The following is an 18,603-nucleotide window of genomic DNA, read 5'->3' on the forward strand; positions in this document are numbered from 1 at the left end:
GAAGGTGGCGCTGGGCTCTGGGCACCGTGCCACCACCACACCGACCTCCACACACCGGCTCTTCAGCAACCTGCGGGTGATGTCACGGACACAACATCCAGGTGTTATACAGTCTGTAATGACAGCTTGTTTAAAAGGACTAAATGAACGTGAGCGCCACTTCTCTCCGCGGTCGGCTGATTCCTTGAAGCACCGAAGTTTCTGTGTAGGAAGGAGTTTCGTTTCCGCGGACTTCCCCAGCTCTCAAGCTACCAGGAAATACAAGTGAAACAGATCCTCTCTCTCACACACACACACACACTACTCAGCTGGACTACGGTGTAAACTGACAACGTCCCGGATAACATGTCAGCTACTATTTGTGCTTTTATCCTGACGTTTTCAACACTATGTGGATCCAGAGGTAATTATTTGTCTTCGTTAATCATTAAACTGCGTGTGCACCGGTTATTATTGTCGTCCAAGTCTAAAAGACTGAACGACTGAACTGAAAGCAAATTTTTTTTTTTTTTTTTTTTTTTTTTACTTATGTGTGTGTGTGTGTGTGTGTGTGTGTGTGGAAGACATACAACATCCAGATCACAGATTTCAGTAAAGAGTGCCCAGATCATGACATTGCATAATTATATGATCAGAATATGAGTGTATCTGTGATAATTCAATAACTTCATGCATCTTTTTTATTTGGGTTTGGACTGTGCAGTGGTGTCAGGAGTCCTCAGTGGACCCACAAATGTCAGCCTGACCTCCTGTAACATGGATCTGGTGTTGAGGTGGGATCCACCTGAAGGGGCACCCAGCGGCCTGCTTTACACAACTGAGTACTAGTGAGTCAACACTAACCTGAGCACCAATAACCCTCTCTGCTTCACCAAACACTCCTTTGTCAGCAGGTTTTATTGCCGCACAGCCATAAAAGACCGTTTTGTGTTCAGGCTACAGTTGATCTCTAGAGCTGCAGGTGTGGATTATTTTCATTATCAGTCATTCGATTAATCAGATTTTCTGTTGAATATTAGAAAATAATGAAAACATTGTAGTTTTTAAATTCACGTCGGTTTCTTTTTTGTCCAGCCTGACAAATTTACTGTCAAAGTTACCAAAGTTAGTCTATAAATCTTTTACTTACAGGAACGTGGTGGCTTCAGGGCTGTTTTGCATATGAGTCGAGTATCATTGTACACCGTTGTACACTGTGATTCTCTTAAGTGCTGTGATCAGACAGGCAAAACGATCTCAGTGATTGGAAATGTGGTCAATGTGGCTGAGAGAGGTTGGCTGCGTTTGCCTTGTGTTTGGATTTTTAACAGCTAGATTTTTATCAGGAGCACAATTTAACTAACTGCCAAAGTCGGAGGATAAACAAGCTGTGGAGCTTGCCCCTCTGACGCTCCAGCACAGAAAGTGTGACTGCATTCCTCTTATCAGCAACGACGTGTACTGTACAGAAGTAGCTTCTCTTCTGGGAAAGAAAGAGGAATGATACACATGAGTACATGAGTAGTGACTCATGGTTAATGAGCAAACACTTTGTTGTGTCCTGAAATGCACATTTTGCTGACCTACACACACACATAAAAATGGCAGACAAAGAGAGATAGCAGAGTGCATATTGGTGAATTTGCATACACAGCCGGTTTACAGCTATCTGCTAGATAGCATTCTGAGGCAGGAAAAAAAAAAGTTTTTAGCACTACTAACTTACCACGTAACATGGAACAGCCGTCATTTCTCAAAACAAGAACAGACTGATGAGTTTCAGAAGATAGTTCTTTGTTTCTGGCCATTTTGAGTCTGTAATGGAACCCACAGTCTAATGAAGGACAGTTTTATTGCTTCTTTAATCAACAGTTTTCAGCTATACTACCGTGATTGCAAAAGGGGTTTATAATGATGAATTAGCCATTTAATAATCATTAATTTTGTATGTATTAATTAGTATTTATGAACACAACATTCAAGTGGAACATAGGAGTGATGGTTGCTGATAATGAGGCTCTGTACACCTATGTAGATATTCCATTACAAATCAGTCGTTTATACTATTTACAATGTCTACACTGTATTTTTGATCAATCTGGGGTTATTTTTATGAACAAAAAAACCTAATGCTTTTCTTTTAAAAACATGGGCCCAAACTTTTGAACAGTATTGTGTGTGTTATGGTACAAAGTGGTAATAATGTGTTCTCAGCTCATATTTATCAAATCTGTAATACCAGCATTGTGTTTTGTCTACAGCACCCCAGTCACACAATCCAAATTGGGCTGTGTAGACATCTCCGCTCTTAAATGTGACTTCACCAGCCTCAACCTTTCCATCAGTGAACATGGAAAGTATACCGGTAGAGTGTGGGCACAGCTGGGGCAAGAGAGATCTGCCTGGGTGGAAAGTAACGAGGTTACCTTGGACAAAGAGAGTGAGTAGAGATTGTCCGAGCTTTCGTGGCTTTTCGCTGCACATACAAGTGTTCAAAACTGCACAGCAAATACTGTAGATGTTTTCACAAAAATATTATCTTGTAATCAATTATCTTGAAGTGGACTTTTAGTGCTTAACGGTCCAGTGTGTAAGACTTAGGGGAATTTGCATAACTATGTTTTCAATTTTTTAAAATCACCTTGTTACTTTGAAATTATATTCCATGTCGGGGGTGTAGCCAAGGATTGTGGTGGAGTCTGTCTTGCTGAACCACAAGCTTAATAGAGCAGACAAATTTAACTCTAATGCTAGCTGCCTTTCGGATTATTCACATTATTCAGTTTTGTGGCCACCTCCTTGACATTTGTAAGGGGAGTAAAAGGCGAGAAGGTAGCAATCTGCAACTGAACTAAATGTCACGAAATCCTACACACTTGTCCATTAAACGTTTCCTTAGTTAGTTGACAATGTTCACTCACCAGAAACTGAAGATGGCATTAGCCTTTGTTATATTCAAATAACAACAATAAAAAACAGAACAATTAAAGCTGCACTAATCAGTACTTTTTATATGAATAATGGGTCAATTGATCAACCCATTAACCCATCTCTGCAGTCCCCCCTGCATTTTAGCATCTTTCAGCTCAATGTTTTGTCTTAATCCCACAACTTTTTAGTTTTGGTTTGGCCTTATAGTTATTTTATTTTATTTCTTGTTTATAGTCGCAGCAGAAAAGTTGAGATAAGCTGGTTTACATAGTGGAACATTTAGCAGCTAAAGAGGCTATTTCCTTCCGGAGATGGCGGACACTGAAAACCAGACAGAGAACATTTATCTGGTGACACAAACACAACTCTACATTAATATTGGTGTTGCTCTGTGACTGGCTGCTGGTGGTTAGCTCATTAACCACAACTTTTTTATGATGTGTATGTCAACCATGTGTGTGAAACGTAACAATCAGAAAATAGCTTTACATTTCCTTAATTCAATGGCTTTCTTGATACTGGTGATAACTCTCTCCAGCTGTAGCAGTACTTTTTATGGTTCTGTTTCAGATAACAAGTCCAAAATGCTTGAATGTTTGTGAATGTGAAGGAAAGAAACCATGCAAACTAACTCACTAATTTAAAACATAAAAACATTCCAACAGAGTGTCGTAACAGTAACCGTGATCCATCTCAAACTACCACATTGGGTCCTTGAATTTAAAAGGAATTGGTCCCCAGAAAATCCCTTGAAATCCTTGATGTTTAAGAACGTGTGGGAACCGTGATGATACAGGCATGCTGAGCTTCAAGGACTCAAGTCAGTAAACTAAAGCTGCAATGATGAATTGATAATTTGTCACACCAACTATTTCTCTCTCTCTCTCTCTCTCTCTCTCTCTTCCTCAGCCATCATTGGTTCGCCCAACGTCACTCTTTTCTCCAATGGGGCTACTATCGAAGTCAGCATTAAGGATCCAGTGTTCAAGATCTCAGCATTCAGAAATATTTTCAAATTCGCCACCTACAGCATTACCTACTGGAAGGACGGCCAGAATGGAAAGGTAGGATGAATTGGTTTAAGTGCTGTCTGTTTCATATTTTTGTGGTTCCTGTGTAGTATGCTGGAAAGAGGGAGACTTTAGACTTGGAGGTTTAACCCAGACTGCGCACACCTTACCACATCTCTGTTGCTTCCCACAGGCCAAAACTATCAAAGACATACTCCAAAACCGGGTAGTTCTGACTGACCTGGACCTCTGGACCACATACTGTGTCCAAGTCCAAATTGAGACAGTCAGGAACCTCAACAACAAGCCCAGCAGAGCTGTCTGTGAGAGAACCACCAAGAGTAAGCATGTTTAGCTCTCAGCAAAGGCAGGATTTTTAAAATCAATTTGTAGAAGGTTGTCTGTCGTGAATCCTCAAATCCACCATTGTAAACAAAGCTCAGTGGATTGCTCTGGAAAATGTGTTTTTATCATGTTGCATCAGAGCTTTGTGAATGTATAATTTCAACTTTTTGTTGACTCTTTTTCAATTTTAAGCACTTTTTGGAAGCATACTTACTAGGTGTTTCTAATAATCTAATATATATATATATATATATTATATATTTTGAATATTTTTTTTTTTTTTTTTTTTTTTTTTGTTTTTTTTTCTAATATATTGCTGGACAATGTTGAGTTATATAAAATCATACTGATACTTAATCTTGATCTTGGTCTCATTATTTCGCAGAAGAAGAGGCTCCGTGGGTGGCAGCCTTGGTGACATTTGTGTTCCTGGCAGTGGTGGTGACTCTGGTGGTGGTTGCGGTGGTGTATCGAAAAAGTATATCACACTTTCTCTGTCCAAAAGATGCGCTGCCTCAGGTGTGTATGCTTATGTGCATTTGTGTGTGTTTGAGTTTGTTTGTAACTGCTCCAAAAGACTGTCGTCTGTCTGTGTGTGTGTGTGTGTGTGTGTGTGTGTGTGTGTGTGGATGTTCCCAGTTCCCAGTTACTCAGTTACTAAATTCTCATTATCAGTGTATGAATGTGTGTGTATGAATGGGTAAATGTGATGTATACTGTAAAAAGCACCTTGATTGGTCAGAGACTAGACAGACACTTTATGCATTCAGTCCATCTACCATTTATACACTCTAAACTTTTAATATTTGAATAAACAAAACAAAAGTCAAATTAATGTTCAGGTTCCAGCTTTCAGTTGATGTAAACCACTTCTATGTGATTTATACTTTTGGAGTGGAAGAGGTTAATGAGCTTGACGCAAACCTGAATCTTTGGCTCTTTCCTTCCCCACAGTATCTGGTGGCGCCCCCCAACTCATCCGTCTACACAGCCATACGGAACTCCCACCCACCTGAAGAATTCTACGACCAAGTCTGCATTGTTGCAGACGACCAGACTGTGGAGGAAGGGTGCCCTCCAGAGGCAGCAGGGACTAACCGCAGCAAAGAGACTGACATCTCAGTCGGGTAGAGATAGAGGAGAAAGAGGAGAGAGGCACAGAAAAGCACAGGGGCGATGAAGAAGAGCCGATCTGCATCCTGCAGGGACTTCTGGGGATTTTCAGCAGGGCCAACTTTAAAGACACTGAGAAACGGTGAAAGAGGCCATTCTTGCTCGAGTTTTAATTCTGCAGCAGTCCGTAAAATTCCTCGGGAGCAGCTGTTACTTTGAAGTGATTGTGTGGCAAATCCACAGAGACGTTTAGATACAGGATTGATACCTCATCCAGGTGAACTTGTTGTGCTGTGCAGTCAAAATACAGTACTTAACTGAAGAAGCATGGCACGCCCAGAGGAGCTGCCCACACTAAAGTATTTAAGGTGCCATTGTGCTAGAAGATGTATGATTCTATATGATGAATGTGGACTAAACTGCATAATCAATAAGTTATTCATCAGGCACATACATGAAGCTGTTTCAAATGCCTCATTGCGGCAATATGAAGGTTCAGAATTCAAAGGTGATAAAAGTGTTTTTTTAGCTCAAAGGTTTACACATTAATGTTCAACTTCAATAAAATAATTATTTTAAACATCTGCTGCAAGTTGCGTTTATTATGTGTATTTTTAATTGCACAAAGTATGTCTCAATCAATGAGACTTTATTTCTTTTGTTTACTTCGTAACAAAAAATGTTGCACTAACAGCTCAGTGCCAAAGGTTTTAGCTGACATGAGAAGCTGGGACTCGTGACACTAGGAGATGAATGAACCTGGTGTCACAACTAAAGCTGACTGTTTCTGGTGCCAGGAATCCTTCCTAGAACAACCTGCTGCAGTTGCTTGAAGATGATGGTTGTGTGTGCTTGTACTCCGGTGCCAGAAGCCCAGGTAAGAGCAAGCTTCTGTATTCAGTGGAAGTAGATAGCTAAAGGGGCTGGCATCCCAGTGCCAGGAGGCCCTGCTAGAGTGAACTCTTGTAAAATAGTAATTGGTAAATGGACACTACTTATATAGCGCCTTTCTTGTCTTCCGACCACTCAAAGCACTTTTACATACATATCTCATTCATCCATTCACACACATTCATACACTGATGGCATTAGCTGCCATACAAGGTGCCAACTGCTCATCAGTTTTAGGACCATTCATACACTTTCACACCCCAATGGCGCAGCCTTCGGAAGCAATTTGGGGTTCAGCATCTTGCCTGCTATACCTCCAAGCCACAGCTGCTTTCTGTGGTTGCTGGAGGGAGGTACTGGCATGCCGGTACCAGGAGCCCCTACTAGAACTACCTACTGCTGTTGCTTGAAGTGGATGGCTGTGGGCATTCCAGTGATGAAGACCCCACACCTGTTCTCCATGACTCTGAAGATCTCATCAGCAGTGTTGTCATATCATGCACAACCCAACACTGATTACATGTTTAGTTATAAAACTAACTAACTAACTAACTAACTAACTAACTAACTAACTAACTAACTAACTAACTAACTAAAACCTAACTAAATAAATTTTGTTTAGTAAAGTAGCATTAAATTGACTACTTGGGAAAAGTAACACAGTACCTCAAAATTGTATTAAAGTACAGTACTTGAGTAAATTTACTTGTTGACTGTTCACCAGTGGAAATAATAAAAAAAAAAAGATGGTGGTTAAATATTTTACTACAACAGTTTTCCAGCTTTAAAGCTCAGGGGAAATATAAGGAGAAAATTGGATTTGAAGAGGTTAATAAAATGTCAAACTTCCTGTTTCAGCAGCTGAACTTAATATTTATGTTGATGTCTTTTAGCTGTGTCCATATCACAGGTTTGACCCCAACTTATCTCCCTGTGTGCTGTCTGTCTGAGTACTTATTGTTGAAGCAGCAGTACCACCTGTTGTCCAAACCAGCAACTAGCAGCTGAGGTCTGTTGTTAAATCACCTCACAGACATCTTTCCATGTTCTTCAAAGTCACAGTTGTGATATTTGCTCATTTCTGTTTAAATTAGTATTAGCATTAGTATTTATACCTAAAGTATTAACAACAAGATGTATTGTGCAGATGTAGGCTGTATTTTAATACTGTAGTTGATTCAGATCATTAAAATACTTCACATTACTGAGTTGTGTAATCTATAAAAATGCTTTATATTTTTTTTGTTGATGTGTTTGTAAAATCAAAACCTGCAGAGTAACTGGTAAGATAACAGCTGTCAGGTTCATGTAGGGCAGTAAAAAGTCCAATACTTCAAAAGTAGTGGAGTAAAGGTAACTACAAAATGTACATCAGTGGGAACGAGATGATTCAACTTCCAGGTTAATGGGATATGTGTACAGTTTTGGAGTGGTTCTGTCGAGTGTGCAGTGAATACAGATTCTTACGGTGCAATTAGTATGGCTACTGTGGCCCGGAGAAATCTTCGTCTATGTGTAGACTGCAGTTGAAATAAGACAGCGTTACATTGCTACCCAGCTTAGACCACTAATATGCTAGTGTAACTACTCAGCCAAATGGAAAGATTTGGAATTAATGCAATCTGAAGCACCATGACCCTTACCTGTATAAACTAAACCACTGGACCAGGACTCCCCTTAAGGTGTGGTTCAAAACATGTAAAAAACTTCAACTTGAGAAATATGCAAAAATATTGAAATGTGTGGCTTATGATTCAGAGTTTATACCATTGGGTCAAGTTATGTGATTCAGGCAGTGGGCATGCACTGGTATAACCGCCTACTGCACTAGAGCTGGTAAGTATGGCCTAGAGTCTTTCATTCACATCTCAGAACCTTACAGACTGGGAAGAGAAGATAGGTTCAGATATTTCCAGGTCAGAGACTACTTCAACAAGGAAATCAAACAAATAAACAATAATGACTTCAATTTGATCAGTAATCAAATGCATATAAGGCCAAAGATGGTAAACATTCAATATCACAAATTTATAAAAGACCACAAAATCCAGGAACCATTCTACCTCCCAGGTTAAGCAGAAATGGGGGAGAGAGTCTGGCCTGGAGATAACTGAAGATGAGTGTATTTGAGATATTTGGGAGGGTCAGGCTAAGACCACCAACTTGAGAGCCTGGTGAGAATTTTGTTTAAAGAGCATAATAAGATTTTTTGTGACTCCAAAATTAAAATTCAAGCAGCAAGGTTTCCAGGGACAGGATAAATGCTGGAGACAGTGCGGGCAGTCAATGACAGACCATTTCCATATATTCTGGGCCTGCCCCCTTATTTAATCATATTGCCAAGAATTTGCTGGAGAAATACAGACAATCTTTGGACTAGAAGTTGATTTTTCTTTTGTCACCCAGTACCTGGGTAAAATCCCAGTTGGATTTATGGCCCAGGACAACTATCTTTATAAAGTGGTCTTGGCTGCGAACAAGAAGGCCATTACACAGAAATGGCTGCAGACAAACCTACCATCAAGGAACAACTGGATGATGAAATACAATATACAGAAAAACTGACCTTCTCCTCAAGACTACAGGTTGAGTAATATACAAAATACTGGGAAAGTTGGACTTCTAAGGGATTTGTTGTCTGTACATCAAGTACATTTAATTTTGCACTAATGTATAGCCCATGTCAACCTGTCTGTTAATATTCTTTGTTTATTTATTGTTAAAAACCCTGAAAACTTCAATAAAAAGAAAGTATGCACTAGAAAAATAAAAAGGTATCGTTATAAGGTGATCATTTATATTGTTAAAACTTGAAAGGTTTATTGTAATAACCTTACACTCTTTGTTTGAATGAGGAAAGATGTGCTGAGAGCGGACAGACTGAGGAATATGGCTCCTTTACATGATTTGAGACCTGGCGAGATCCTATTGTTACAGAGCACTGTGCATGACATTGTAAGTATGCGTACATTAAGAATGAGAGGCGGTTTCCAACCTTGGTCCAACCTTTCAGGTTTTAACAGTATAAATGATCGCGTTTCAGACATTCATGATAGAGTCGCTCAGACAAATCAGTGTTTGTAGTCGGAAGCGAACTGAGAAGAGAACAGAAGTAGAGGCAGTCATCTCACCACAGAGGGATCATCTTTGTAATAGACGAGCTTTGCTCGCCGGTTTTCTTCAATGACCTTTGACCCCGGAAACACTTTCTGTAACGTCACTGTTGTGATAGCAAACACACGCTGCTGTTCAGGTAGCTCTCAAATATATATACTGAAAGAAGCCTTTTTTCAGAATGAAATCATCTTATTGTTATTAGCTTTTTAATAAACGCAGTCTAGCTATGCAATAGAAACATGATGTGTAGCAGTAGTTAGAGAAAGCTCGCTGATGTTATGAATGTTGTGATCTGTTACAGAAGCTAGCGTGACGTTAGCAGCTGAGCTAACGGACTAAACAAGATCATAAAGGAGCACACACGGTGAGTAAACATGTCTCTGTCATGATTTTACTTTAATTTACTTTAATATGTGTCTGTTAGCCTGGGAGGCCTGTTTCTGTCCGTGCTGGTTCACTGTCACTGTTACCAGGACACTAAATGGGACTGAGCCCTCGTTAATGTTGTTATGTCAGATGTCCACGTCACAGCAGTCAAACGACTTCCTACGTCCTTTCCTAAACACTTCGCTGACCTCGATGGAAAACGTAACGAGGTCAAGGAAAGATGTGAAGGAGAATTCATGCAGGAATCCTGAGCTTCAGTTTAATACCATTTAATACCTTTTTAAAGCCTCAACGCATATTGCCTTTTCAGTATTCAGTGATGTAGCTTCACACTGAGCACAAACTTCTTATTGAGACTCGTTACAACGTTTCAGGGCGTTCCCGTAACCATGGTAACTCACAGTACCGGAGGAGAGGGAGCGATGCTGAGTGAAGTCCGGACATGAAGCAGCGACAGGAGACTAAACCTGACTAAACCTGACATAACCTGACATAACCTGACATAACCTGACATAACCTGATCAAACCTGACAAACCGAGTCTCAACATGAGAACTTTTAACAAACAAACTCACGTGCTATTCTATTCCATAAAAATAATACCTCTCAATCAGACATGAAATACTTTTTAATTCCTTTTTAATCCCCTGCATAAGGAGCTGGGAGTGGCTGAAGCTCCCTGAACATTTAGAGCAGGGGTCTTCAACCTGTTTCAGCTCAAGGACCCCTTGGACGAGAGACAAACAGAACACGTGTCACATTTTAAGCTTGGCTTATAACAACTTTTATATTTACTTTATTCACCTTTTATTTCACCTCATTAACCTGTTTATATGCTGGGTTATCAGCCTATATGTGTTTATGATTGATGAAACATTCAGGCGTAAATGGAATCATTTATACATAATATATAAATAGTAATAGTTTTTGTCAAAAGTAGCTTTTTATTGCATATTAATGCTTGCAGTTTACTCATTATCAGTTTTGTTATATTTTTTTAATTCTCACAAATTACTTTACTGTGAAAAATTGTCAGTTATTACAAATATTGCTGGACCCCCTGCAGTACCTCTGCGGACCCCCTAGGGGTCACGGACCCCTGATTGAAGACCCCTGATTTACTTAATTAGAACAGCTCTTATCATGGCTGCTGCGTAAATACTTCTGGGTAAGGATGGGCAAGTGAAGCTTTTGTGAAGCACTGAACCAGCTGAGCCAGCTGTTTGGAAAATGAGAAGTGCCAGGCTGCAGTGAAGTTAGGCAGGCTAGTTGGTGGACACACAGACTGATTATTATGTTTGACTGACGAATAAAGATGAGTGAGAGAGATGAGAGGATTGTGTATTGTGTTATTGAGGAGAGTGCTGGGAAAATATGTAATAGGTTTAGGTGGTAAAGCTATGACAATAGGTGTGCTTGTGTAACCATGACAGAGGGTGATTATGTAATAGGATGGGGGACAAGATTTTTACTGATACATTATTTTTGGATTAAGTTGGTTTCTTTTTTTTGCTCAATTTCTCCATATTTTGAAAACACTCGCTCACAAGGAACTGATGAGGCTGGTGTGCATAAAAATGGTTTTCTCATTTTAAAGATGTGTCTCAACCTGTCACCTGTCAGAACCGAGACGAGGCAGTGCCAGCGAATCACCTGATTTGACCGCAAACCAGTCAGGTGATTCATCCCAGCAAGTCATATGTCACGTGTTTTTGTTTTCGCACCAGGCAGTGGTTCTGTGAAATTGTAGTTCAGGGTTTGAATGTGTATCGAAGCTTCAGTGTCGTGCTGCCATCACCACTTCTGGGTCATTTCACTCAGTTAAGAATCTTCCTGAGCAAAAATAAAAATACTATTTGACCAGAGTCCAGGTTTGTCTTACACTCTCTTACATGTTTTATATTTGGATGGGTGGAGATTGGTGGAGATACACTATGTTTAATTTTTACTTGATGTCACCCTGCAGGGAAAAAAAAACAAACATTTAAGAAACTTTCTAACAATCCAAATACGTGTGTGTATGAACGAATGCAGAGTTCTGATCTATTTGTTGTCATTCATGCTGTTGTGTGTACAGGGTGTCCGCCAGGTATTCAAAAGTATTAAAAGGTAGAAAATCAACTTAGGGAAAATGAAGGCCCTTAAAGAGTATTAAAAGGTATTTATTGTCTGATTGAGAGGCGTTCCCCGAAGACCAGGATTGAAAAACACTGATTCAGAGTTCACAGAGGCCATTTATGAGATCAGTGTATATCCAAGGAGGGGGGTGATGTTTTCATTGGCAGATTGTCACACAGCCAGTGGTGTTTAAAGTGTACATGTGACCCACACTAGGCCGGGATCTAAACACGGAGCATCGGTTGTCACAGAGCTGTGACGTCATTTTAAAAAACTCGTCTGACACCGAGAGTTTCCTGTTGTTGCTTCATGTGTGAAACAACGACTCTTCTCTGGACTTTGTCCTGACATTATCGTGTAAAAACGGCATTCAGCGTCGCTCCCTCTCCTTCGGCACTGTGAGTTACCATGGTTACAGGAACGCTCTGAAACTTTGTAATTAGTCTCAAGACGTTTGGGCTTAGTGTGAGGCTACAACATCACTGAATACTGAAAAGTTCTGTACATGGTTAATTGCTGGAGTAAAACTTGAAACAAAAGTTTGATTTCATAGACTGAAAATTAGATTGAAAAGACAAAAAAGAAAAGTGTGAATAGAACAGCTGTTCACAAGCATCCTCCTGTAAAACACTCGATGTCTTCATTACAGATCATGGTTATGTGTGGAGTGTTGTTTAACTCTTATGCATTGTGTCATTTCTTTAGCAGATGTCAAGTAGCGTAACTCAAATGATGTAGTTGGATCTCTCTACAGTGTTCACTTGACTGACAGCTTGATGGGAGAGCAGCCATTAATATCAAATTTCTGTGCTGCTGGTATGCCAACCGAGTCAAACCACCAGTCAAACTTCTACTGCAGCCATCGCATCTTCTCTGAAAGTCACTAAATGACTAAATATGAATGTAAATAACTAAGGGATTGACAGTAACAGTGTGTGTGCCCTCCCATTTATCGATCCTGTTTTTGCGTTGACTTGTGTTGAGGTTTTAAATATTTAGAAGGTATTAAAAATGTATTAAATGGTATTAAATTTAACCTCAGGATTCCTGCATAAACCCAGGTATAACATATCATGAAATGAAGATGATGAATGTGATCATGGTCATGAAAGGTTAGATATCCTCTTCCTCTCCCTGCTGTGCTGTTTGTTTGTTTTCTGCACATTACTGAATGACAACAATGTAACCGTGATGTGACTGTGTGAGCAGGTAAAACATCTCCAGCCATTTTGGGTCAGTGGTCTTTCTTCAAAAATGGACGTCAGCATCGCCGTGTCACTGATTCGAGGCCAGATGGGCGCCGTGGTCGAGCGAGCGGTGAATGGAGCCGTGGAGACGGTGCTGGCTGAGATGCTCAAAGTGGTCGGAGTCAAATTCGAGGAGTTGAAAGCCCAAGTGGTGCTGATGAAGAGGGACATCATGGCACTGCAGAGGGAAAAGGCCCTGAAAGAGAAGGAGAACGACAACATCCGAGCTAAGCTGCGCTACACCGAGCTGAAGCTGAAGTACTACAGACAGGGAGTGGAGGAGGAGCTACAGCAGAGGGCCTCTGCCTCCAATCTGGTCCGCATCCACCCGTCCTCCTTCCACCAAGCGCAGAGAAGCAGTGTGGGTGTTTCCTGCACTGAGTCCTCTCCATTGTGCTCCACGCAGACCAGCTCCTCCGAGGGACCACTAACGAGAATCAATCAAGGTAACGACTACGAAAATGACTGGCTTCTACTTCTCCATCCACTGCAACGACTCTCACTCCTTCCTGTGTTTGTCCTCCCAGAATGCACCTCTCCACAGAGTACAAGCAGACATGTGATCAGAGTGCACTGTCACTCAGATGTGGGAGTTGCCAGCTCCGACCCATCTGACTTGCTGCTGCCTGTCTCACTCTCAGTGAACACACCGGTAGACTCTGTGGACAGCAGCACAGGTACAGAGCTGTGTGTGTGTGTGTGTGTGTGTGTGTGTGTGTGTGTGTGTGTGTGCGCTACTCTTCCACTGCCCTCAGCAAAATACCATAGCTGCACAGATTTAGTAGACTGAACACGTGTCTATGTCTGTGCAGTTTTGTTCTGTCCCACAGAGCAAGACACAGCTCAGAGCAGCAAGGATGACAGTCAGGAGGAGGACGACTGTGAATGGACCATTAGCGTGCAGCCGCATGCAGAAGACGTGGATGCTGTCGTGACCTCTCCTCCTGTCAAGGCCCCAACTGTGGATCCAGGCCAGCAGCCGCTCGCTGACTCGTTGTCCCCAGATGGTTCCCCCCAGGCCGATAGCTCCACTCTGCCCTCTTCTGCTTCACAGGTGACAACGCATACAGAACACACGCTGTGGGGTCACTGCTTTGTGCTCTGACCTGAGAACAGAGAAAACGACTACAAGCAACATTTGATTATTATTTACTTTTAACTCCAAATTGTTGAGATTCAAAGTTCGATGCATGTCGAAGATAGATAGATGACTTTATTAATCTCTGAAGGGAAATTAGGTCGTCATAGCAGTCCAGTATATTTGAATACAATACAAATACAATAGAATAAAATACTGAGGTAGAAAAATAAAAACACAGAATGGGACAAGGACACAAGATAAATAGGTAGATAAGGTGCAGTGGCAAGATGATGGTAATAGTACTGATGATATGATGGTAGTGTTATTGTTAATAACAGTATATATAATAATAACAGTTAGGGTTGCACATCTCTATGTGATAAACGATTTGATACACATCTAGATACACAGGTTACGATACGATTCAAAAACGATATACTTTTATCACAGACTGATTCAATACGAATCGATACAGTGTAAGAACAATACGATTTGATTTTATTCTATGGTTAATATTTATTGTAGATACTTTATAAAATAAAGAAAGACTATCTTACAGTACAATATTTTCTTTTCAAATATGTAAAAGCCCACAAATCCCCAAGCATTGTTGCTTTATGGCACTGGCAATCATAAAATAAAAATAAAGAACAACAATAAAATCACATGTCAATGTATTTATTTTTAGACATGGACCAAATAAAGTCTGGCTGAATCAACATCATTTGTTGGAGAGAATCTGGTGGATTTTCAAAATAAAATACCTCGTTAAAACTGCTGACAGACAGAAGCAAACTGGTGGAGGTATTATACTTTGTTGTCTCCTCATAAAGCAGGTGAAGCAGGAGGCAGAGGAGGTGATCTGTATCAAAGAGGAGCCAGAGGACGAGCAGGAGGTGATGGCCACCCTGCTGCTGGACTGCCAGGCGCAGCAGGGTCATCTTCCAGAGTCTGAGGTGAGGCTTGAGTTACAGCCTGAGAACGGTGTTCTCTCCAAAGTTGTGCCAAACAGTCTGTGTTAGAGATTAAAGTTTTTTTTTTTTTCTGTTCTTGCAGGCTCAAAGTTCAGCAGTGGAGTGGCCAGGACTTCAAGCAAGCCAGAGAAATCACATGATAGCCTTCAGCTCAGCCGGACCAAGCAGCTGTGAGTAGATCAGTGAGCATGGTCAGATCTAAGAGCTGAGCACAATACCTTGCATTTGCAGTGTTGATTGCATGCATATGATTCCGCTTTAAAAGCAGTATTAATCACTGCATCAATAACTGAAGACCAACGATGTCACCTGATATGTCGATCTATGTACTAAACATTTCGTGTGTGCTCTCAGATGCAACAACTCAGCCTGTAGCCTCCCTGATGTCGATGGTTTCCTTGCCACCCTGCATTCCACCCCGCCAGGCAGTGCGGCCCTGGACTAAAGACCTCAGCCTCTACGAAGAATATAAACTGCGTAGGAACGAGCTCCGCCGGAGAAACCTCAGCAGGCGCAGGGAGCTGGAGAAAACGCTGCCTCAGCCTCTGCTGGCAGACATGGTTAGTTAACTTCGGTCTTCAGGGCCTCCAATTCTAATAATCTGTGTGCAAAGGGACATTTCCTCTTACTTCTTCTTGCCTATTTTTAATGTAAAATATACTGATGTTGTTGTGTTGAAGGTGCGAGAGCGTCGAGAAAAGACCAGACTGAGGGTGGCGAGGTGGAGGGCAAAAAGGAAACTCCAGGCCTGCCTGAACCAGGCTCAGGTCAGTAATGCCTTCTTATCACAAAAATGGGTAAATGATCAGTAAGACAATGGCTTATAGCCATGACGCAGAAAAAAAAAGTATTCCTTTGTAGGAAAATTTGAGGTCTTGCTCTTGTTGACTTCCAGATTTCTATTCATTTTAGTTGTTTAGAGATGTTGATATGGACATAAGCAACTTCATTTTGAGCAGTGTCAGTGACTCAAGCTTGTAAGTGATAGCTGTACTAACATTACAGCAGCAGGTCCTACTTAAGATTTTATGGTCTAATTACACAGTATCCACTACATGGTTTTAAATAATTAATAAGCTGTGACCTCGATGCCTCACGATTACTCACTTAGGATTCCCTCGGACTCAAGTATCACTTATCCTTCCCTCCCGATAACAAAAGGGATCTTATTTTTGTCTTGTTGACTCTTAGGCCCTAGGCGGCGCTGCAGGTCTCTCTCAAACTGGCTTTCCCATCAGCAGCCAGCATCAGCAGCCCAGAATGCCTTGTGGTAAGATGAGTCACTGTTTTGTTTGTTGAACTGTCCCAGTTGTCCCATGCCTGTGTCACTCCTGACTTACATAGTTTTCCTCACTTATGCTTCCATTTCTAAACACCCATTCATGACAGTAGATGTGTGCGTGTGTGTGTGTGTGTGTGTGCAGTGAGAATATGTTTGAAGTAGTTAAGTAGTAGGTAAGTCATTTTTTCTAGGTTCATTTGTCATCTCCATAATCAATAAAGTGATGAAGTGATATTTAGTATCAACCTCTGTGTTTCTGAAGTCAAGCAGTTCTCCATGTTAAAATGTTCAACGTCACAGCAGAAATAAACATGTTTACAGCCTGGTACAAAAAACTGGTTTGGTCTCTGTAGCTCATTTCCTCGTTCACGACAACTGTACTGAGGGTGAATTTCAATTTAACTCAACTGCTCGAATTATGTTTTCACTGATCATCGATCATCTGATTAGTGGACGACCCACTCTACCTCATGAGCCACTTCATTATGCAGCTGGACTGTGATCTCAGTGTCAGTAGTAGTGACTGTGATCAGAGCTGTTTTTCAAACCATTAGTGTCCACAGTGGAAATTTATAATTTCCCTTACAGCACTTGAAGTACTGGCGAAGGCTAACCAAAGTTTCCACAGAAATTTTTCAAATCGAACAGTTTTTCTTGGGGTTGCTTTTTGTTTTTCCAGAAAACGTGTAGAACAACAGATCGGGATTTTCTGAGGCTGGCTACAGTAGAAAACATTCTGTGACTGAAAGATTTTTGATGGGTGTAAATGATTGAGTATGAAATGTTTAAGTTGAATAAATATGATAATAATAATAATAATAATAAATATGTTTCCTCAGGAATGTGAGGCTCTTTAATGACTCGCTACTTGTTTAACAACAGAATTGGCATGTTGTGTTTCAGCTGCCACCTCCAGCAGTCAGCAGAGACAGAGCTCAGCACTGCCTCAGTCCGACAGCTTCCTCAACATGTCAGCAGCAAACAGCATCTCTGCCACTCTGGCCTTCTTACCTCCCACCTCCTCCTCCTCCTCTCCTCTGCTCCTGAAAGGCCCCGACATGGCTACACATCAGCACACAGTGACATCATCATCGTCATCATCATCGTCCTCTTCCTACCCCCAGGTCAACCTGTCGCACCAGAGTATCTCTTTGACAGACGCAGACATCTTGCTGTGAGGTGTTGTAAATCGGAGCCATGCACACAGATATTTCGATATGTCGTTGTTATTTAAGAACTCATCTTCAGAGTGTCTTGAGTGGCGTCACAGCCCATCAAACACATTGTGCATTTGCAGACACTGAACTGAACTTACAGTTCGCGACACAATAAAAAAGCAGAGACTGCACGCTGAAACTGAATTCACTTTTTTAGATGAGGATAGATGACAGTGTTTCCCTCCATGGTGAATCTTCATGAGCCCAAACTTGCAAGCACTTTAGCCTGACTCGTATGTACAGACAATAATCAGAGCACCTGATCATCTTTGCTTTTATATGTCATAGGAAATCTTTTACCCACATTTTACATCAGTTACACATAATATCAGGAGACCAGCACTGTAAACTAATACATAAAATCTAATGCGTTCAAATCAAATCAAAACATTCAAAATGTTATAAACTAATCTTCCTATACACAGGAAACAATGTTACAAACAAGTTATTTATATTTAATGTCTAAGTGTGTTATATATAAGTTCACTCTGTACATGTTTATGTATTTTAATGTGAAATTGTTTGATCTGATTGAAATTTATTTTTTAGTATGCATGTACCTGACAGGTTCAGTTTTGCATTGTGTGGGTGATTATTGTGTAATTGGTGCACTTTGTTGTGGAGTTGAAATGTGTAGGTAACACACACCTTTACTAATGTGGGCAAAGAAATGTTCTCTGACAATCTGTCTTTGACAGACACTGACTTGTAGAGTTGTTTACTAGAAACCTGTCAAGGCTGCTGCTACTGAGAAAAATACTTTTCATTTTGTACTTTGTCCAACTCACAGAACAGAAGAATAACTTTATATAAAAAGAATGAGAAGCCTAGCGCCTTGTTTGGTTCCAATAAATGCATCTGGAATAATCAGTGTGTTGAACATTTATTTGAACAGAGCTTGACTCTTCCTTA

General features: G+C 40.8%; 2 protein-coding genes across 4 annotated transcripts; both read left to right on the forward strand.

The window, feature by feature from the left end:
• On the forward strand, nucleotides 1-5,965 carry crfb4 (cytokine receptor family member b4). Its single transcript, XM_027291281.1, has 7 exons — nucleotides 1-403; nucleotides 704-827; nucleotides 2,241-2,419; nucleotides 3,820-3,974; nucleotides 4,114-4,261; nucleotides 4,651-4,784; nucleotides 5,220-5,965. Exons 1-7 carry the CDS (start codon nucleotides 346-348, stop codon nucleotides 5,394-5,396), a joined length of 975 nt encoding a protein of 324 aa, XP_027147082.1. The 5' UTR covers nucleotides 1-345; the 3' UTR covers nucleotides 5,397-5,965.
• A 3,492-nt stretch (nucleotides 5,966-9,457) lies between these two features.
• si:ch211-67e16.4 (hypothetical protein) lies at nucleotides 9,458-18,558 on the forward strand. 3 transcript variants are annotated; one of them, XM_010747738.3, is made up of 11 exons: nucleotides 9,458-9,522; nucleotides 9,688-9,750; nucleotides 13,100-13,583; nucleotides 13,665-13,814; nucleotides 13,950-14,191; nucleotides 15,052-15,174; nucleotides 15,275-15,362; nucleotides 15,547-15,752; nucleotides 15,873-15,959; nucleotides 16,384-16,462; nucleotides 17,378-18,558. In XM_010747738.3, the coding sequence occupies exons 3-11, from the start codon at nucleotides 13,145-13,147 to the stop codon at nucleotides 17,650-17,652; spliced, it is 1,689 nt and encodes a 562-aa protein (XP_010746040.3). In that variant the 5' UTR covers nucleotides 9,458-9,522; nucleotides 9,688-9,750; nucleotides 13,100-13,144; the 3' UTR covers nucleotides 17,653-18,558. The 3 variants fall into 3 exon arrangements, with proteins under 3 accessions (XP_010746040.3, XP_019113111.2, XP_027146907.1); XM_019257566.2 differs by having other exon boundaries at nucleotides 15,055-15,174; XM_027291106.1 differs by lacking the exon at nucleotides 9,458-9,522 and having other exon boundaries at nucleotides 9,568-9,750.
• The last annotated feature ends 45 nt before the right edge of the window (nucleotides 18,559-18,603 follow it).

The sequence above is a fragment of the Larimichthys crocea genome, chromosome XVIII (genome assembly GCF_000972845.2).
Source record: "Larimichthys crocea isolate SSNF chromosome XVIII, L_crocea_2.0, whole genome shotgun sequence".
In the NCBI taxonomy this organism is placed as follows: domain Eukaryota; kingdom Metazoa; phylum Chordata; class Actinopteri; family Sciaenidae; genus Larimichthys; species Larimichthys crocea.

What these genes read in the sequence shown, in the direction of transcription:
- si:ch211-67e16.4 (XM_010747738.3), top strand. Translation starts at nt 13,145, where the DNA reads ATGGACGTCAGCATCGCCGTGTCACTGATTCGAGGCCAGATGGGCGCC. An exon ending in CTCTGTGGACAGCAGCACAG is followed by an intron (nt 13,815 to 13,949) that starts GTACAGAGCTGT and finishes ATGTCTGTGCAG; the next exon opens with TTTTGTTCTGTCCCACAGAG. An exon ending in AGCCTCTGCTGGCAGACATG is followed by an intron (nt 15,753 to 15,872) that starts GTTAGTTAACTT and finishes GTTGTGTTGAAG; the next exon opens with GTGCGAGAGCGTCGAGAAAA.
- crfb4 (XM_027291281.1), top strand. Translation starts at nt 346, where the DNA reads ATGTCAGCTACTATTTGTGCTTTTATCCTGACGTTTTCAACACTATGT. An exon ending in CTTTACACAACTGAGTACTA is followed by an intron (nt 828 to 2,240) that starts GTGAGTCAACAC and finishes TTTTGTCTACAG; the next exon opens with CACCCCAGTCACACAATCCA. An exon ending in GGTTACCTTGGACAAAGAGA is followed by an intron (nt 2,420 to 3,819) that starts GTGAGTAGAGAT and finishes TCTCTTCCTCAG; the next exon opens with CCATCATTGGTTCGCCCAAC.